At 34.2% G+C, this 22,170-nt stretch overlaps 1 protein-coding gene and 2 long non-coding RNA genes across 3 annotated transcripts; 2 read left to right on the forward strand and 1 right to left on the reverse strand.

Moving 5' to 3' along the window:
* Positions 1-852: 852 nt before the first annotated feature.
* On the reverse strand, positions 853-2,025 carry LOC122410524 (uncharacterized). Its single transcript, XR_006260969.1, has 3 exons — positions 1,626-2,025; positions 1,535-1,551; positions 853-1,366 (listed from the first exon to the last, which is right to left on the reverse strand). It is a non-coding gene; the product is annotated as an uncharacterized lncRNA (long non-coding RNA).
* Positions 2,026-2,139: 114 nt separating this feature from the next.
* On the forward strand, positions 2,140-21,379 carry LOC122410522 (sodium/potassium-transporting ATPase subunit beta-2-like). The gene is made up of 7 exons (XM_043418712.1): positions 2,140-2,683; positions 13,955-14,095; positions 15,238-15,354; positions 15,529-15,713; positions 15,869-15,970; positions 17,427-17,604; positions 18,631-21,379. Exons 1-7 carry the CDS (start codon positions 2,524-2,526, stop codon positions 18,732-18,734), a joined length of 987 nt encoding a protein of 328 aa, XP_043274647.1. The 5' UTR covers positions 2,140-2,523; the 3' UTR covers positions 18,735-21,379.
* On the forward strand, positions 3,170-9,008 carry LOC122410523 (uncharacterized). The gene is made up of 3 exons (XR_006260968.1): positions 3,170-3,265; positions 5,059-5,541; positions 5,826-9,008. It is a non-coding gene; the product is annotated as an uncharacterized lncRNA (long non-coding RNA).
* Positions 21,380-22,170: the final 791 nt, after the last annotated feature.

Consider the following 22,170-nt stretch of genomic DNA (forward strand, 5'->3'; position numbering starts at 1 on the left):
TACTGCGGCGAAGGAATGAAAAACCTTGTGGCACGAAATATCGGTATTGGATTGACGTGACGGAGCACGACCGCCTTCGAGTCGTCTCGTGATTTGTATACGAACCGAGTGTTGATCGTCGCTCGATCTTACTAGTCGAATGTATAATGACAGATTTATTGACTCACCGAACCATTGTTTTCTTTTCAATCTGTTTGCCGGATTATTTCTTCAAAATAATTTATCCCTTTTTGCTTTTTGCAAGTAGAATGAATTTGTTCATCAATTGACAATCAAATCTAGCTGTTTTCAATCCCTCATTTTTTTATATGATTAGCTTATCTTGCGAGCTCTTGCTCTCGCTATCAGCCCCTAATAGAGACACTATGAATTCCATTTCAAATAATTGCGTAAAATTCCGTTTGTAAAATCCATAAAGCGTAAGTTATTACGCCTACCATTTAGTGTTTGAAAAAGTGTGATTGAAATACCGGAAAACGTAACAAAAGCAGAGCCATATAATTGCTGTCACATATATTAATAAAATATGCTCTTTAGAATACGTCAAGTGAATGGGCATACACGATAAGCTTTACTTTTTCATCTTATATACAGATATGTTTATGATAGTTATTTTAATGGGGATAGTAGACTCTAAAAATTGCCTCAAGGCCATCTCTTATCTGCGATCCTCCCGAATAATCATCTACACATTCGTCGTGCGGTCGGGTACATACAACTTTTTTTTCCTCTCGCCAAAGAGAAAGAACAGGAAGACACCAGTTTTCTCCTAAATGTCGAGTGGGATGTTTCCAACAATTGACAAGGGCTCTAATTGCAGGTTTATCTCTTGGATAATTAAAAACTACAAAATTTATGGGTCGGACTTCCTCTTTATTTTCTATATTATTCTCGCATTCAGGTGAATTAATACGAAATTGGATAATGACTTAAAACACCAAAAAATTTCTTTCGACATCCGAAATACCGAGCGTTTTTCCAAAGACGTTTCCACACCATTTTTAGAAATTATCTTACCACTCATCTTTTTCACTTTTTCCGACAGCTTTACAGAACATTTTTTCAAAAGTTAATATTCCAAGGACAGCCTGAATTACAGTAAAAACAGTATTCTGCCATTATTCCATTAGGATTGCGCAGCGTTTCGGGACGCAGCGTTTTCAGCACTACACAATGACAACTGACAACAACACACGACGACCCTGTATTCTGTATTGCTCACCGCGCCTCTAGCGGTTTTTATCAAAATAAAATTAGTGTCTCTGGTCGACCCCTTCCATCCCGCTCCGCCGATGATATTTCAAGCTCGTATCGCGGAGACCGTGGGTTTTGCGCTAGTGAATAAACGGTACTATCAGTCCCTAACCTGAAAGATGGCGCAGTTTTCAGTTTCAAAGTTCTTTGGTTTTCTGTATCGAATAAACGTGCAAAGAGGACGCTTTCCAGAAAATTGAGGCACACGTCAATTTTCTTTTTCGAAGCAATTTTTGTGAAGAATTCTTTTTGATCCAGAGATTTCACCATTGAATATTACCTTGATTCATCCCATTCCTGTTGTTATCGAAAATCGAATCAAATTATTCATAATTAACCTTATCATCACATGTACAAGGGATATTTTATACCAAAGTGGAGAATGCGTGATGAGATAACCGTTGATCCCAGATTCCGTAAAAATCGATTCCTCCAAAACTGAGCTATTGAGATTTGCTCCCTTTAATCTTATTCCTCCGTAGGTAACTGGCTGTATGAAAAACCGGTTTCGCGTTGTTGAGCACTGTCTCATTTTTGTTTCAAAAGTGTTTGAAGATAACCAGCCGAGATGTTCAGAATAAAAAATGTGTTTTCAAGGTTTTCGGACACACCTCCTGGCCTTAGGAGCAAGCGCGACCTCAAGATAAAACAAACAATACTTGGCGTAAGAAAAAATATTTGGAAATGAGAACAACGGAAATAAAATGTAAAATAAAAGTGAACGCGTTACAGCGCGAAATAAAACAAGGCGATACAAATTTAAAAAAACGAACGTGCTCGTCGCTCCCGTTGACACAAAAAGGGAGAGAGAGAATGATTCTTTAACTTTCGTGGAGAGAGGAGAGCTCGCCGTGACGAGCGAAGAACAGTGTGCTTTCGGCATTAGTCGCCGATAGATCGGCCACTGCCAGAGCTCTTGCCATTGGTCTCGTGACTTGTGATTTCCAAACTTATTAGAGCACACGGTAGTTTACCTTATTTTTCCCACTCCGTCAACTTTCATTCTTTCTATTATTTGCCGCTGGTCAACAATAAGCTTCAGAGTGTACAAACATAAATGAATAGAAAAGATAAAAGTGAATAAATAAATGGAGATTGAAACTCCATGAACTGTGTTCTTAGTTATAAAGATTCCGAGTGTTTTGTCATATATTCGTTATTAATTGCTGTAGTTTTGGTGTGAGTTTCTGACTGTATAGTTCAATCAACTTTAAACCGAAGTGAAATTGTGTGAGCTGGATAACAACTTCTTAGTAAAATTCTATAAAAATGACGGTGGGCAATACTCAAAATGAGGCGTCCCAGGGGCAATATAAAGTCGATGACTATATGCGAATACCTGTTGAAAAAACTCGATGGGAAGCCATAAGAGATGTTTTCTACAATCCTAATGAGCACACGGTTTTAGGAAGAACCAATAAACAATGGGGTAAATTTTTTGTTGCTTATATTTACAATATTCCCGCCAAAATTCTGATGATAAAACTTTTTACATTTTTATTCTATTTTCCTTCGATGTTTTGTGCGCATAATAAGCAGGCACAAAACGACAGCTTATGAAGATTGTGGGCTTTACACTGTTGGAATTTTTTTCTCACTTTTTTTTCGTTATTCATATTTTCCATGATAAGTGACACTCGAGACAAGCGCCTACAAAATACTAACGTCCCTCATTGAATGGAATACAATTTTGTTATATAACAAATAGAACAGTTTGTGAATAGAAACGAGCTATACGTATCCATAGCCACGTGAATATCGAAATTGCACACATTAGTTGATATACGCTTATCTCCGTTTTCGTGCAAACTAACACATAAATAAAAATGGCTCACACACACGCACACACACCGTTTACGCCTGTTGACTTGTAGAAATATACATTATCATGCGAGAAAATTCGTCTCGAAGACGCCAGTGAGTCTGACGACGCGAATAGTGCTTCTAGAATTGTATTCCTTTTCATTTCGCGTTCTCTATTTATCGTCTCGTTACATCTGTTGACGATCAGGTAATTTTTTTTTCGAAGCCAAAGAGGTTTGAAAAAAACGTTGAATCATGCGGAATAAGTGCCTTTCATCAGATTCGGTGATTTTAAGGTAGATGGGTGAATATTCGCTATCCAAGATTACGCGATGATATTTTTAGGCAAAAATGAATACGTACTGGATAGATTTGCAAAATTTCGACGCTAGTTACCGCGTAGTTTAGCAGCAAATTAATTATTGAATATCGACTTTTCTCTGACACTTATCACTCCGGCATATGAAAGCCATACACACATCAAAAGTTATTGAATTTTTTCGTTATAGTTATATCCAAGATTTCGCAAAAAAAAATCGATCGTTGTATTTTTCGTGGATATTCAAGAATACATGAATATTTTAGTTTTTAAAGCTTACCATTGAAAATCGGCTGAAATATGAAAAAATATCTGATAAGAAATTACTCGGATTACACGACAAATGGATCAGTAACGTTTGACAACGCTGCATTCAATATACGTTCGCATGTGACGTCAGTTCGACCTTTTGGTCATATTTTGTCGTTCGTTAGCTTCACCACGTTTTTTTGTAAATTTTTACAAAACGACGATTTTTATCTCGGTAAACATTTTGATCGTTCATTTTTTCATTTTCCTCCACTGCAATACTACTTTGGACAGTAAACTCACTTTATAACCTATAAAATTTGTAAACAAAAGTAACAGCGTGATATCAACAGCAGCGGCAGCTGCTGCACCACGCTAGTCAAAATGAACTCTTCAAACGTTTTTTTAATAATAAAATTGTATAAAAATGTTGATTCGGTACCAATTATATTTCTAAAATAATAAAATTATTGTTTTCAAGCAAGTTTCGTCTTTTGAAATTTTCGAAAAATATCTATAGTTGCTGCAAAAATCACGTAGCCGTCACCCATCAACCTGAACACTGAAAATACGTAATTTTTTCGGTAGATGGGTGACGGCTACGTGATCTTTGGACTAACTATATATTTTATTTTCAAATTGTAACTTTATTTTTTTAGAAATATAATCGGTAGGGAACCAACATTTTTATACAATTTTATTATGAAAAAAACGTTGACGATGTCACGCTGACACTTTTATTTACTAATTTTATAGGTTATGAAGTGAATTCACTGTTCGAAGCAGTATTGCAGTGGAGGAAAATGAAAAAATGAACGTTCATAAAGTTTGCCGAGATAAAAATTATCGTTTTGTAAAAACTGCCAAAAAAACATGGCGAAGCAAACGAACGACAACATATGACCAAAAGGTCGAACCGAACGTCACGTGTGAACATATATCGAATGCAGCGTTGCCAAATCTTACCAATCCATTTGTCGTGTTATCTGAATGATTTCTAGTCAGATATTTTTAAATATTTCAGCCCCGATTTTCAACGGTAAAGTTCAAAACCTAAAATACGTATGTATTCTTGAATATCCACGAAATACAACGATCGATTTTTTTTGCGAAATCTTGGTTATAACTAATAAAAAAATTCAATAACTTTTGATTTGTGTACAACTTTCATGTGCTGGAGCGATAAATGTCAGAGAAAAGTAGATATTCAATAATTGATTTGCTGCTAAACTACGTGGTAACTCTGGCATCCAAATTTTGCAAATCTATCGAGTACATATTTATTTTCGTCTTAGAAAAATATCATCGCGTAATCTTGGATAGCGAATATTCAATAAATCACTTTTTCATTATGATGCCACGAGAACTTTGAAAAAAATCACTTTTTTCAACCGTAACACAAGAAAATATGAAACGTCTTTTCTCGTACATAGCCACGACGAAATTCTTTGAGTCTTGAAACGCGCTTTCAGCGATGATGGACCCTCGTAGGATGGGTTTTTTTCTCGTGTTTTGTGAGTCAAGCTGGACCATCTGGTGCAACGATAAAATGAATAAATTTGTATCAGGCTACAAAGCTTTGAAAAAACCTTTCATGGGATACGAAGCAAGTTTCACTTGTAATTGAACTGAAAGCAAACTCCCGAAAACACTGAGATTGTTCATTGGATTATTTTTGTATTTCGATCGGAATAAATGAAAATGTATTCAGTCTTCAATTTTTTCCTGATAATTCCGAATTTCTCTTATCTCGTATCGGAGGTGCGTATATACTCGAGTTCGAGAAATCGATTTATAACGTTCTCGAGAAATATATTTTTGTTCATTTCTCACCGTGAAGGCAAGAACTTCCCAATTCTCAACTTCCAGAATTTCTATGCTGGAGGCAAAACAGTGTTTGAAGAAAATAAGTTCCGGTAAAAAAAAAAGTTCGATGACGCTGAAGTTTGCAACGTTGGAGTCCAACGAAATGAATGAAAAAAAAACATCTATAATTCTCCTATTTTCTTGCCTCTCTAATTCGCAATTTGTAGTTTGCCAATTAACATTAATAATTTGCGAAATAAAAAATTGGAGAATTACAAATGTTTTTTTTTCGTTCATTTCGTTGGACACGAACGCTGTAAACTTCAATGTCATTCTTTTCGAAACCAACGTAAGAACAGGAGTATGATCTAAAAAAAATCATTTATTTATACAGCATGAAAAAATGATGTATTCTGAATATATTTTAAAACGAATCCACCGTTTCGCGCATATGTGCTGGAAAAAAACGAAACTGCGGTCGTCTCGAGTGCTGTGCTGTTGAATTAACTTTTCGCCATAACATTTTTTCCCAACTGAATTTGTTCGATGAATAAAATTATTATGTCTGTGTTGCATTATTGACGAAAATATATCGATATCCATCAGCCCATTGTTCGAAGCTTGCTGATAATAACGTGCTTGTTATTATTGCGAAATAATCAAATAATGTAACTCGAGCCATGTTTCTCAAAAGTTCTCTGGTTACAAGAATATGTGACCGTTCAGTGTGCATATCTTTAAAGTGTAAACGGTGCGATCCAATCCAATGTGAAATAATTTCAGCGCAATAAATTAAATTGTTGGCGAAGGAAAATATTTTAAAAACAATGAGTAAAATAGACAAGTTACAAATGTCATAATTCTCTCGAATCAACACGAACGAAATACGCATTTTTCTCTGACTCGACCATAATTTGTTATCACCACGTAAGCTCGTGACAAAAAAAAAGAGAAAAACCAAGTTTACACGTACGACAGTGCGAGTGAAATACTGCAATTGTAGCCAAACACTATTTTCCCATCATTTTTATTCTCACGTAAATAACTGGAGCCATTAAACTGTTGTGAGAATTTTTTTTAACGAAAATTAAACGAATTTAAAAAAACGAACGACGAACACCTAAAAATACACTGAGAGAAAAAATTATTAAATTTGAGAACATGTATTTACTTATTAAATCAAAGTATTGTTTCGATTATTTATTTGTTGAACCAAGCGAATCACTCTTGATTTGAAAACTTATTTTCATGGATCTATTACTTCATTATATTAAACTCTTATTTAATTCATTGTTCAAAAACGTGCTCAAAGTTGATAGTGCGCGTAAAAAGCACTTTTTCGGTTAAATCTCTCGTAAAAAATTAAATTTTGAGTTTTGAAAAAAATCCTTACAGAGTTTTACAGACAAGGGTCCATGCTTTAAGGGAAAAATAGTCCACTTTGCAACCGTTCCAAAAAGTGTATTTATTTTGGAGTATGAAGTTGGCTATGCTCCCTACTTTTAGAGAGGGGATAACGATGTCTTAATATTGGGGGCTTTACTTATGAGATGCTCATCTGTAAATGCTATTCATGTGAGGAAAAAATTTTGGGGTCAACCTGATCCCAGATGCACACTAAGGGTAGTATCGATTAGATGCATGATAGATTTGATTAAATTTTTTTTGCTTGGATTAATTACATTTATCGCATCAAAAACATTATATTATTTGAATCTACAAAACGACTTCAATACGAAATTGCTTTTTTCGAAAAAATTATTTTCTTGCAATGAATTCATCATCATTTTGTTTCTAAAAATATTTTTATTAAAATAATTAATCTAATTGTTACTATTAAATAAGAACTCAATATGATGAAGTGATACATCCGTGAAAATATGTTTTCAAATTAACAGTAATTGTCAAGGTTCAACAAATAAATAATCGATATAATACTTTTCGCAACTTATATAATTCCTTTTTCAGTTTATATCTAACAAAGTCGTGATAGTCTAGCGTACCTAGAAAGATGTAGGTAGGTATCGCGAATCCCCATGCAGGTTAGAATTTTTCTTCGATTAAAATGGTTTCAGAGATGTACCATAAACTGTGACGACCATCACGGGCAGTGAAAAATAATTTTGCAATTGATAACATAATACTGTTAAAATACATAAACAATATAATATAGTTAAAATCATGGTTTATAAAAAGAATAAGTGCTTCCTTCAAAAACATGCATGTTTTGAATCATAAAATGTATCATCGATTCAAACTACATATTACATATATAATTGATATAAAATTGTTAGATTAAAGCAACTACTGTTATGGAAACAAAAATTTATGAAATTGACTGAAATAAATTAACCAAGTAAATATATGAGGGAACCGATCTAATATGTTTTGGCGAATAATGAAATAAATGATTTTTTCGCTTCAAAACTACATTTTATTGGTTCTAGTATTTTTTTTTTCTCAGTGTATAAAGATAAAGCTATTTGACTGATGGGTAATCCGAAAAACATGAACATAATAATTAGTTTCTTTACGCAGTGAGCGAAAGGATATTTTTGTTTTTGAATAATCGACGCTGTTCATAGTTGTTATTTTGTATTCACAATCCATTCAACACTTGTACAATTGTATGTTTAATTGTAATTTTTCGTCCTTGAAAAAAAAACAATTGTAATAAAAGTAAAATTAAGGTGCCTGCAATCGGCAGGTTTTCAACAGTTTCCCTCGGCTAAAGCATGCATTAGGGGAAAACGGCTAAAGTGGAATTAAAGTGATAGAATGATTAATGATCTCGTAGAGACTCGATACGTCATATACAAGATCAATGAGAGAATTTTTTTTTTAATATTGAAAAATAAATTTACTTTATTATTGCTATTCGTATAATAGAAACAAGACAAGATCTGTGTGTATTGAACAAAGAAGAATTCAAGTAGAAATTGGCCATTGTGTGAGGAGAAAAAGCAAAGATTACTCATGGTTATCATTGGTAAGATAAAAGTGTTTGAGATTTCCGTACACGTGAAACGATCGATACCAATCGACGTGGCTTTCCCTTAGTTCTTTTTATTTTATCATTTTCGTTTACAAAAGAGCCTCGGACGCATCACCCTTATTTTTTGTGGGATATTTTTAGATTCGTTTTCTTTTTTTTCTTATGAAAAAGCGTTGGTTTCGTAGGGTGTAGTCGAAATACCGAGGATACGTGGATTATTTATCAGGAAATGAGTCAGCATGAGGCAGATATTAACCCTTAGTAGTCACACCTCCGGATTGTGACGTAATAGTCATTTGTGAGTGAGTGGGGTGTAATCCACTCCACTCACTTTGGAGAGCGATAAATAGTTAACAAAAAATTGTAAAAAATAACAAAATCAAAATACTACAATGTATTTTCAACTCTTGAGAAACGACCATGACGATTTTATTTTATTCGTGCAATTTTTAATATTAAAAAAAATGTCGAAAAAAATGACTTTTTACAAAAAATTATGTAGAATTCGTAATTTTCAATATAAAAAAAATCAAATCGTTTTCTAAGCCTGAAATATCACGCTTCCAGGTAGAAATGGTTAAATTTGCGACTGTTCCAAAAAGTATATTTATTTTAACATCTGAAGTGTGAGTTTCTTCAGACAAAATAATACGCAAATTTTTTTATATTGAATCATATATTATTGAATAAATATTGTTAAAAATGTTTTCAAAATATTTCCAAATTACAAAAAATTGAAAAAAAGTCTTCCAAAAACTCGTGAATTTTTTTATCCCCTCCCGAAACTGCAGTCGACGCAGATGTGTAAGTGCGGTTTATATCGCACATTGCGAGGTCGCAGCTCGGACACTGGATCCTAGTTTTTTTGGTTCTTGTTTCGCGGACATAACATGGAAGTTGTTCATCTATCTCCTCGATCTCAGATTATATGTCATCTTGCAATTTTATAATTTAGTAAGTAATTTTGAAAAAAAATTTCCGACTTAAGAATAACTTTTTTTTACCAACCATAGCAGAATTCGTATAAATGTGCTCCGAAGCTCTTTTTTTGACACCTTAGTCACACGGGGTTGTAGGCACCCCAAATTTTTACAAGGTCTGATTTCTATGGCTTTCAAAACTGAACTAACGAGTCCTTCCAAATAATAACCATAAGGCTCTTTACTAGAAGGTTCAAACTACCGACAGAGGGCGCCATAGTCCTATTCCTAAAAATTTCCATTACGTATCGTTGGTCGAAAAACGGCTGGGATGAAATTCACCCCACATGACCATTAAGGGTTAAGGAAAGCACTCGAATAATTATTGCATGTGAGCAGGAATGTCGAAATTAATACTCAGCTTGACTAGAATTTGTGTTACAAAATGTGTGTCAAAATCTTAGGTTTTTCGAAAATTAAATTTTATGCAGAGATCCAATGAGTAGAAAGCGTGAAGCATGAAGAATTTTTTTTCATCGATAAAATGTTCATCGATTGTTCATTTTTTATTAACAACGGTTTAAACTTTCGGGATCCCAGGAAACATTCTAAACCCGAGTGTTCTCTAAAATACCCAGTATACACACCGTGCACTCTAAAATTTAGTTTAGTATACACACGCCGGGTTAAACCTGAACTTTCAATTCGATTAGCTTTGGCTTCGACAAGTACACAATAAATATATTTAGTATTTCGGGGGCTATGTTCCGCGGATGATAAAAAAATTAGGTTAACTTGACGTATTCCGAACGATGTGCGTGTTCGTTGTATTTTCACCTTTTTTTACGTGGTCGACACGCGTATTTTCGTCGGTCAATGGCCCCTGACCCCCTTATTTTGAAAGAAGAAATAACATGATGACGAAAAGAGATTCCTCATTCACTCGAAGATCGAGTTCAAGATTTTATTTAGATACGATCTAAACATGGGCTTTGTGTATTCCCAATTTGTTAGAAAATCATTATTCCCGTTCGATCATAAGAGTCACCTTCAATAACTAAAGAAAACTTGATGGTCAAACGATAGAAATAGTTTTCTTCAGCTATTTAAATTCAAACAAAAAACACAAATTTACCTCCTTCTATTCCTGGCACTCAATTTCACTGAGGATAAAAAATCTATAGAGGAAAAATACCTTTATGAAGAAATAAGCTTCCCCAGTTCGAGGTGTCCTTGATAAACTACGTGTCTATTCGTGTGCGCCAATAACTTACGATATGTGGGCAAGGCTGGTAAACATTACCCACATACGCAACAGATATAGATACATACGAAGGTATAAATATATAGGGAAGCCGGGAGGTAACGTGAGGCCGAATGTTCATGAAATAACCAACTAGATGAGCTCACTTAAGAAAATGAATTCGTTAAAAATTATTATTTGAAATTTTACATTCCACCATAATTTACGTAAACGAGTCAAATTTTTATATCGTTCCTGAACGCGTACTGTGGTGTTCCAGGTCCTTTTTTTTATTGCAGTGAGACAGCGCCGAATATAGGGAAACGATTTCTTCTACTGGGAATCTTAGAGAAAGCGGATTTCAACGAATAAAACTGTATTTTCACGACTCATAGTAAAACATTCCTAGGAGTGCTGTTTAATTTATAATACAATTGTTTATACTATAACTATTTCTGCAACACTCTTTATTTGTTTGTATTTTTTGATTCGATCTCTGGACTCAGATGTAATATTTTTTCTATGCACGAGCAGAAATATGCTTATTATTATCATTCCTAATTTTTGTTTTAATTATTTCAAGTGTAGTTAGTAGAGATTTCTATGATCTCGTATCACCGATTCACCATCTCGATTTTCATATTGTATTCTTTATATACTTGAGCTTGTTTTTTATATTATTCTGCGTAACATGCTTAGTTGCCTAAAAGTTGACACTAACGCAAAAATATACCAAACAAATCAAATATCTCTCTCTCTTTCTCTGCCCCCCCCCCTCCTTTATTTCTCCTTTTTCTCTCAATCCTCTTTATTATCTTCATCTCATTTTGGCCTGATTCTACTTCAATATATAAACTTTTTTGTTTATATATCTGCTATATTAAGAAAGTCCAATATAGCAGGAAAGAGATGAGCCCGAAGGGGTGTAGGAAATTGTCGCATCAACTCCGCCAGAGACAAATTAATTTTATCGAAGCCTCTCACGTATTTACGTTCGGAGGTCTGTCTCCTGCACGCGCCTCTCCTGTTGCGTCAACAAAACACACACGCACGCATAGACACAGCGAGCATCCATTCTACGCGTATACCAATCGATGCAGTAAACATGATGGCTTGAAAAAATGTAAGAGAAAAGCTCCTATCGATTCGACTATTCACCGCCTACAAAATGCCTCGGACACCGTTTAGGCGCGTACGCGTTGGGGATATCGAAACGCACATTCATTAGCCGAATTACCGATCTGCGGATAAGAAAAACTTCACAGTATTTTGAGTCGTTATCAATTGTTCCTTTCATGTAATCAAGTTTCAATCTTTTTAGTGAAATTTACGGTCAAGTGTTCCGATACTATTCGAATCAGTGAAATTTTTCATTGCTCGTGCTGCTCCCAAACTATAAAATAATAATTCGTAGGATCTGTTTGATTCGGAGGAACAGTGAGTTCAGAATTAGACGATTTTTTTAGTGTAATTCTGTGCACTAATTTTCTGATTCTCACTGCTGACATAAGAACGGTGAAATATATTTTTTTGGAGTGCATAAAACATTGCTACGCCTCTCACACAGTTTCGTAAAGATCGAGACGCAAAATAAATCTCGTGTAACTAAACGATAAGTGAAAAAAATCGAAATAGCCTCTGAGAAGATTAGCGGATCAACGCAAATTCGTGTTACGTGTATTTCCAATGACGCTTGACACGAAATGAAAGATTTCTTAAATTCGCCATAAATTCATTGGACTCGATGGGAAATCGAAAACAAGATGTAAAGGATGTTGCAATTTATAAATGTAAATTTATTATTCATGAATGAGCAATTTGACGCAATACTGGCACGATTAATGCGCTATGAATTATTTGTTTGTATTCATTTTAACATTGAATTTCATTTTAACTCGAGCACCGAATTGTGTTGCAATACAAAAAGAAATTTATTTTCGCCCAGTATTCGAGAATTCTGGAAACATATTTCGGAATAATATTTTCCTGATCTGCCTGTCTGCACTTTTTCCTTCCATAAAACCTTTTCATTGTTTGTCAAGTTATCTTGAGACTCGCAACAAAATTCTCACTTCGGTAGGCAAACTTGACCAGGCCTTCGAAACCTAACATCGAGTAACGCATGCGAGACGAACTGAGAGAGAAAGAGAGAGCGAGAGAGCGTGTCAACGTCAAGACAAATAAATTCAGAAGGTTTTCGAGATGGGGAGATGAGTTTTTATTATGAAACCGCACACTCTTCGTGTCGTTTCCTTAACATATACTAACGAAAAAATATATGACCACTACCGAAGGTATCTCAAAAGTCTTTTTCATAAAAATATATCAATCCCGACCGGTGGGAGTGATGTAGCGATAAAAATATGTGTGTAAGCTTATTCATTCATTTCAGGGTTACAGGGTTCTAAATCTGATAGCATCAAAATGTATATTTTTGTCACTATCACATGGATAAAAATACATTTGGTATTTAGATCAATGAAAATCAATGCATGTTGAATGATCACAACAATTGTATTTTCGAAATACTTTCATTTTTCCTTCTCTCCAACTCCACAATGGGGAACGGAAGTTGCAGTTTGATAGAGAAAAAAATCGATTGCAAGATTGACAATCAAAATATTTCAAGAGCACAATTGTTATTAGATTGCTTTCGACTTATATTTGAGAGTTTGCGTTTTCAAAAAATCTTCATTAATAGTTCGAGGTATTAAAAGATTCAAATATAGTTTCAGAACTAATCCATAAACGAAAGTTAATGGAAGAAGAAAAATCTCTGGATTAAAAAAATAACGAAGGTCATTTTATCAAGGTAAACAATTAACTGATTGAAGTATAAGTGAAGAAGATAACATTTCGAAGAACAAGATTACAACTCTGATCTCTGAAAAAATAACTCAAACCAACAGCGCATATAAACTCTGTTTATTTTTGTACCACACGTAGACGTGACAAGATATCCGCGCCCGAAGCTTTCAGGCTATTTCCCGATTAGCTCAACGGTTCGAAGCGGTCAGATTTAGTGTTCGTTTTTAGCTTATATTATCACGAAATGCAGGTTCATTCCATTTCTTATCCGAGACATATTTAAGATAGTTAAATATAGTGAATTAGTTTCCATTGGCAAAATTCCAGATTCATGTGTATTTCAGTTACGCACGTTGCAGAGAAAAGTAGGGGAAATGTTATAAATGAGGAAGCGTCGTTGAAATAGCGAATCGAGGCGCCACCGGGCGGAGGCGTCCCCGAAGTTATCATATCCAAAACACTTTGACATTTGACCGTGAAAAAACATGTTTTCCTACGCCTGTTTTATTACTTCCGATCTTTTCGTGGCGCCGAATAAAATGTTTTTCCTTTTGTAGGTATAACGGGGCTCTTCTATCTCGTTTTCTTCAGCTGCCTTGCTGTTTTTTGCGCTATGTGCTATCACGGGTTCATGGCGACTCTGAGTTACGAGAGGCCCCGATGGACTCTTGACAGTAGCTTAATAGGAACGAATCCAGGTAAGAATGATGCAACAAAGAGAACAACGGAAGATTTGACGATCAAATCCAAGCAACACAAACGATTCTCTGAATTCGTTGTCGTGGAAAATCTCCATTCTCTTTGATGAGTTCTTCAAACTCTTCAAAGCACTCGGGACGTTTTTATACTTGCGATTCATTTGATTGAATTTGACCCTTTTGTTGTCGGTGCTTCACGCTTTCTCGATACCCTTCATTTCTAAACGGAAATGAAATAACTTGCAAACTGAAAGTAATGTATTTCGGGCTCGCGATTTCTATTTTATTTCAAGGCCAAAAAGAGCTTAAATTAAAAGTATTCACAATTATTCTGTTTTCTGTTGAATATTCATATTGTCGATTATGATTACTTATAATGTGCCACATTCTTGATAAATAATTTATTTGTAGTAGCTAGAGATAAAGTGTGAATAATTCGGTTCTCAACGACTTCGGAGTCGCATCAGCTGTTAGGCTGGTTTCCGTGAGCTGCGCGGGCCTGCGCGTGCGCATGAGGCTGTTCTTGTCTAGCTCATGGCCCGCACGGCTTACTGAACCCCCACTATTTCTCTCTCCGACAATCATCGATGATGAAATGAAATTTTATTGTAATGTAGTAATTAATTAAAACGGTGAAGTAGCATTTCTCGATTTTTCACAATATCTGTTATATCTCATCTCCTGAAATTCAATTTTTGGATTACCTCAGTTGGATGCAAAAGTATCAAAAACTGTAATAACTGAACTTCCGGAAATTGCCTCCGTAAGGGGACGTGCTTTGTCAACTTAAAACGTTTGACTTTGAAAATTTGTTGCGTACAAATGAAATGGTCAATGTTGTTTAAATTTTGAGAACAGTTGCCCAAAGTATTCGTTTATATTTCGTAAAAATTTCACGTCCAAAAGTTGGATTTCAAGTAATAGCCGTACTCCTTAATTTTCACTTCATTCACACTGATGCGAATTTGAATACATATTAAAATAAGAAAATCAGTTGACGAAAAATTAATATTGTGAAAAAAAAACCGGAAAATTTGTTAAAAATGTTTCAACTTTCAAAAAATGTCATAATTAGTGTATAAAGGAGAATTTGAAATTTAGATTCACGACCATTCATTTTTTTGCTCAACAAATATTTTCAGGCCTGGGATTTCGACCCTTACCTAGAATCCCCGAAGCGAGATCTCTAATATGGTACAACGCAACAAACGCAACGCAAGTTGACGATTGGGTCTCAAATATTGATGAATTTTTGACACGTAAGTTGTCCACTTGAATAATTAAGTAAATCATAAAATGAGTTTTCATAAGAAATTTACGAACAGAAAGATTTTGTGAAAACAATTAAAATTCAACAGCAACTGAGGATGTTTGAACATGGAATTTAGTAAAAACTGAAAATATACTCAATCAGTTTTGTTGATGGATGTCAGATTACAGGGATTCATCCAAGTTACCGAACGGTGGAAGAAATCAACAGGTATGCAGCTACGAACATCAGAATGTTGAGCCTGGAAATGTTTGTGCAGTAGAGGTTCATCAATTTGGTCCTTGCTCACCAAAAACAAAATACGGTTTTCATAATTCATCTCCTTGTGTGTTCATCAAGCTCAATAGGGTAAGATAAATATTGTTTTTTGTTGTTGTTCCAAAGAAGCATTGTTAACTGGCTCTTGTCAATTTCTTCATTTCGTTTCTAAGCTATAAATTGCAAAATAATTTTGTGACGATGATCTGTAATTATTTGATGAAATAAATTTGTTACCTTTTCAGATATTTGGATGGATCCCCGACTATTACAATAACCCAAATCAACTTCCGGAAGAGATGCCCCAAGATCTGATCGCCAGAATAAAAACGTACAACAGCACGTGGGTCGGTCATTCATGAATTCCGCTATTGACAAACAATTTTTCCAATACAGTGAAAGAAAAATGTATTCATTGACTAATTAAGGCGGGAAATCCCTTTAAGAGCATAAAAAATAGGTTTTTTTCGGGATTTTTTTAGAGGAGAGAAAATAATCTGATCATTTTCAAATTTGGACATGAGTTTATTATAATTTTCAAGTTGAAAAAAAATTTTTTTTTTTCGGCATGACCAACAAAATGGCGGTGTTATTAAGTCTCAGTTGTCACTTTTCCGTTCATATGAAATATTTTTTCTATGTGTCATTCGTTTATTGATTCTATATTAAGGAGAAGGGTATAACAGAAAAATGATGAAAAAGTGTAAAATTGCGAATTTCAGAGTCTTTGTACTCCAAAGTTTTAATTTCCGACGATTTTTTCGACATATTTGACCCTAAAAAACATTTACTTCCACACTACCTTTCAATCTTTACGTATATCCTTGTGATCATAATATTACTGAAAGTAACCTCCTAAAATTTCATCCAAATCGGTCGATAACTTTTTGAGCTACAACACGAGCATTTTTTGAGACAGTAGTTTCGAGATAATCGCGTTTAAAGTTTCAACATGTGAAAACTATTAACTGTAGTGACTTGCCGATTAGTCAGCGATAACTCCGCAAATATTCATTATTTCGAGTGTTCCTTTGGTCACACTATTCTTCAGGTATTATATTTTCGAAATATGTAGAATGAAAAATTGATTTTTTGAAAATTCTAAAGGGATTTCTCTCTTTAAGGATGACTTTTCGCAGTAGCTCGTCAAACGAGATAACTGGTTTGAAATATATAAATGAGCCACAAATCATTGATTCGAATATCATCTCAATGCAATCAATTAAAAGTTGATAATTTTTTAAGTGTGCCCCATGATTATGTATTGAATTTTATTCATTATGAAATGTTTTGAAATTTATGTGGTTTGACTTACATTGTCTAATCAGCCATATACAAATTTTATCAGGATTTTATCTGTCAGAAATACATTTCACCGGAGCATTTTTTCTGGCATCTTATTTCGAGAATGAAATCCTGCAATTTAATTTTTTAATGAGAAAAGTTACATAGAGAATATATTTGAAGGGGTTCCCCGTTCGATTCGAGGTTATTCGTCGCGTTTACGTAGTCGGACTGCGGTGATATGAATCATTTATTGTGATAATTAGTCTGTAATGCGCTCTCGAAATTAACAGGAATTTTAATTAAGTATTAACTCGAAGAACATCGTCGATCGATATCGAAAATTGTCCTTGCGATAATGGGGTTTACGAATGGTCAATCTTTTAGAGCAATTTAACTTCATAATTAGATTTTAAATTTTTGGCACGACCCATCATGTATTAAGTGATGCTGTGTAATCAATTTAACCAGGAGATTTGGTCGTTTCGTTACCTATAATTCAATTAATATATGTTGCAGCTTAATACGATTTGGATTTCTTGCAAAGGAGCGGATCCATTCGATCGTGAGAATATCGGCCCGATAAAATATTTTCCCGAATTTTTTCCCCAAGGACTACCCGGATTTTACTATCCCTATGAGAACATTCCAGGGTACTTGAGCCCTCTCCTGGCTGTTCAGTTTGAGAGACCTAAAAGTAAGTAGTAGTAGTTTATTTTCAAGTATACCCTTACGGATTTTTACACAGTCCCCCCCCCCCCCCCGCCCTATTTGCAAAAGTCCCTGTTTACCTACTAAATATCTTTTTTTCCTTTCCGTGTTGTTTCTACAATTATTCTTTTCACTTACTCATGATCCATTAATATCCTCTCACATACTCACATAACTCCTTACTCATTTTTCCTTTCAGCGCTCTATTTATTTTCTCTTCCACTCCTTCTCTTGTTGTTTTTTCCAACCATCTTTCTAGTTCTTCTACCTCTGCCTTCCTCATGTCCGCTTTTATTTCGCTGTACTCGCAAATGTGTGCTAAAGTTTCCTCTTCCCTCCTTACATTTTCTACATTTGCTTTCCCTGTACCCTTTGGATCTTTCCCTTCCTATATTCTCACACCTCATTCTCGCCCATGTTTCTTTTATTTCCATTCGTGTGCCCGTCATCTCCCAATATTCTTTCATTCCAATCTTCTTTTTATATTCGCTCCAATATCTCGATTCCTCCATCCTTGTCCAGTTCGATTGCAGTTCTTGTTCCATCTTCACTTGTGTTATCCTTTCTATTGTATTTTCCACCTCTGTTTTATCACCTTCTCTTATCCTTTGCCATATTTGCTCTTCGCTTACTTCTTCCATTGCTTTCTTCATCTCCATTCCCCAAAAGGAAAGTACATAACATTGTGATTGAGTAATATGTAGAAAACAAAAAAATATTGGTTCGTTGTTTCAAATTGCTTTTTCCTATTTGATAATTTATTTTTTCGGATAGTACAAGGATATTTGGAGCTTTTTGGAGTGATTTGAAACAATAAATACCGAATCAAGAGACTCGGTAGAGTCTCGGGACAAGTACTTTGACAGTCCTGTCGTCTGTTTACTATAATTTCGAAAATATGAAACGAGATGGGATGTTGTTTTTACTACGAGCCTTTATTGATTACATTTTAAATTACTCATTTAAATAACAGCTTGTATTTAAATGTAAATTTTTGTTTGTTTGTTTGCAGCACATGTGATAATCGCAGTGGAATGTCGAGCTTGGGCCAAGAACATTCAATATGATCCTTATTTAAAATTGGGAATGGTCCATTTCGAATTGTTGATAGATTAAATAGTGTCAACCTAAAAGATTTATTGTTTTATTGAACACAACTATTTGTTATGCGTTGAACGATCAAAGTTTATCTTCTCTTTTATTCATTTTGAATGTGAAGAAGACAAACGTAGGAGGGCGCAACGTATCGAGAATATGATTCTTGACTATCGCGAAATTTTCTTTCACTTTTCAAAATCCGAGTATCTCGTGATCGATTCGTATCTCAGTCAACAGATTCTCCTTGAGAAAATAAAAAATCAATGTTTTGTGAGAATTTCTGTTCCTTGTAATTTACAATGATTTTTTAGACTATATTTCAATTTTGTGTCTTGTGGAAATTTACTTTCAGTCATCGATGTCGTGAATACTCGAGTGTTACACCATAGTCCTAAAGTTTCGTGTGAAAACTGGATGAATGGCACTTGATAGTATTTTATCTTATTTTTGCAAGCTGTATTAGGCGTTTTCAAAATCACTAAATATAAGGTGTTGCCAACTAAACGATAAGGATGGACTATTCCCACTGCGTCAACAATCGTATATACGTTTAATTAAGGTAACTACTGTGCTGCATGCTAGTCAAATGAGTGCTAAATTTTCACAACGCTTTTATACCAAGTTTAACATACCGATTAAACGTATTGTTAGTGGATTTGTATTACAGCATGTCTTATCACCATGTAAAAATATAAAAAACGATAATTTTGCAAAACTATTAAATGATGAATGCTAATTTCCACGATGATGCATTTTCACTATGGTATTTCTTGGAAAAAATTATCTGCATTTTTTAACCGATTTTATTGCATCAAGTCTCATTTTGTTCCTTAACTGATCCTCTACTAATTCACCATGCAATTTTTGTTTAACTTAATTGTTTCACTGTTGCAGTTAATTGTTCATTAAGCGAAAAAACTTTTTAATCAATAACTTCTGAAGGAATGAATTTTGAAAAAAATCTACGTGGTGAATTTGTAGAGGATCAGTTGAAGAACAAAATGAGACTTGGTGTAATAAAATCGGTTAAAAAATATATATAATTTTTTGAAAAATACCTGTCATCGGGGAAATTTGCATTTATCAGTTGGATGGTTTTGCAAAACTATCATTTTTAATACTTCTTTACGTTAATAAAATACGCTTTAGTGCAAATGAGGCATTCCACGCCGTTTCACCTAACCTGTGACACCGACTATTTTTTATTTTCGTCATTTTTTTTTTTAAATGGTACCCCATGAAAGAAATATCCACACCAGTTTTGAGATTTTTCTCTTCTGGGTCGAGCGTTATAATTTTCGAAAAAATGTGAGTTTTGGAAGTTTTGAAAACCTTTAAACCCCGATAATTTTTGAACTCATTGAGATATCAACAAATATCACAATATCATTTTTTTTTGTTTTAACAAGCACTTTCACTTAAAGATATAAAAAAAAAATGTTAATAAACAAAGTCAACGTTTTTTTGTTTCTAAAGTACAAAACATTTTTTTTTAAAGGTGAATGCCATTTTTCTTTTTTCCAAAAAGTTCTCTAAAATAGAGTGATCCATTCTACGATTTTTAAGAAAAGTCTCATCGTGGGCTTATTTTTCCTTGTATGTTTTTTCGAATTAATCATATTTTTTATTAGAGAAATTTCAGTGATATAAGCCCGATGAATGATTTTAACGATATTAATATTTTGAAATCTTCTTGAATAGATCCAAAATATAATAATAAATATATATTAAGGGGGCAGCCGGATTTTTTGGAGTTTCTTCGCGATTTTTTGCGGTGAGGAAAAAGAACCACAGAAACGTTTTGCAAATTAAACTCATTTGGCTAGCATGCAGTACACAATAGTTACCTCAACCATCCGGTGGATAATCTATTGAAAATGATGCCCTTGAGACAATGATTTTTCCGCTAAATTGCGATTTTGGTTGAGCTTATTTCATGTGATGCAACCAAGTTGAAAGGTTTTATTGTATAAAAATTAACGAGAAAACTGGAAAAACAGAATCCATTGAATTAAGGATCATAATGAAATTGTAGTCTCAAATTTAGTTATTCTTTTAGCAATTCGAATTCAGAGGCCTCGTTGATCATAGAAATAAAATTTATGATAAAATTATTTATCCAGAAGTTATTTCCAATAAAGAGATTTCGAAGGAAATTTTATTTTCTAAAACTGTCAAAATTGTTTGAAACGAGGAGTTTGTGCGTACAAATGTCACCTCAGCCGTGAGCACATAAGCTCCGAAATTGATTGTCTAAATAACAATCACTCCGACCAGTGAATCCCAAAGAAGCCCGTAAATGGTGTAAAAGGTCGTATCGAACAATCAAATCACGCTAATTTTTTTTTATCGATCGAAACAAGTTGATTTTGAATTGTAACAAGTTAAAACTATGTCAAGATAAGCGTTTCTACGAAAACGAAAAAAAGTCTTAAAAATAGATTGATTATATTTACTACTGAATGTTGTGAAATATGTAATTAGACACATGATATATGGAAAATTTATACGATAAAAAGAATTCTAAAAATTTCGCAGTTATTTTAAAATCATAACCGTTCGTTTCAATCATTTTGTACATTTTCATTACACAATACAGTTTATCTATTTTAAACATGATGGATACAATTGACTTAAATAAAATAATCAAGTCAATGACATTATTTCAGATATTGTTTGAGTTTCATTCCGATCAATTTTTTTTCCATTGAGTATTCGACTCCAAATTGTAGACGTAATTTATTAAACGAAATGCCTTCAATCACCACCTGTAGAGGTCGCATCAACTGCATCATCGGTTTTACCATAGCCGGCCCCAGACCTCAGGACATAGTTGAGCAAACTCGGTTCTCAACACCATTTTTTTCACCATGGACATTATTTATAATTTTACAAATTATTTTTTTTTCCGCCGAATTCATTGTTATTCATAAATCTCCATAAGATTTTCAATCAGCCTCAAAACCTCACATTTTCCATTCTTTATTTGTTCAAAAATGATTTTTCGAAAGAAACGTTAGTGTCGAATAGAGTTAACGGTCCATTAACCCTCTCGGACCGTATGTTGCTTCTACGCAACACGCGCTTCCAGGCCCAATGAAACTGCATCGGTCAGTAAGGTCGGGGTTCTAACTGCCTATTTCAATCGAGCAAGGTTAGATTGCACCTTAGATACTCCTAAACCAAGAGATAAACTGCTTTAACTCATCGAAATATCAATATGAAGTCGGCGTTTCATGTTGAGTTGGCGTTGTGTGAAAAGGTGCTTCAGTTATCGCAAAAGAATAGTAGGTATACATTTTTTTTTCGTACTCCAAACGTTATTTCCTTTCAAAGGGAAGCTAATATGATGTATTTAAGGTATTCGGTGCTAGATTCATTCGTAAATTTTCCTGATTTTGCTCCCCAAGGACCTGGTGCTTGGGGAGCAAAAACTAGAAACTAGAAAGTATTT

This window comes from Venturia canescens, chromosome 5 (assembly GCF_019457755.1).
Source record: "Venturia canescens isolate UGA chromosome 5, ASM1945775v1, whole genome shotgun sequence".
In the NCBI taxonomy this organism is placed as follows: domain Eukaryota; kingdom Metazoa; phylum Arthropoda; class Insecta; order Hymenoptera; family Ichneumonidae; genus Venturia; species Venturia canescens.

What these genes read in the sequence shown, in the direction of transcription:
- LOC122410522 (XM_043418712.1), top strand. Translation starts at nt 2,524, where the DNA reads ATGACGGTGGGCAATACTCAAAATGAGGCGTCCCAGGGGCAATATAAA. An exon ending in TATTGATGAATTTTTGACAC is followed by an intron (nt 15,355 to 15,528) that starts GTAAGTTGTCCA and finishes GATGGATGTCAG; the next exon opens with ATTACAGGGATTCATCCAAG. An exon ending in TGTTCATCAAGCTCAATAGG is followed by an intron (nt 15,714 to 15,868) that starts GTAAGATAAATA and finishes TTACCTTTTCAG; the next exon opens with ATATTTGGATGGATCCCCGA.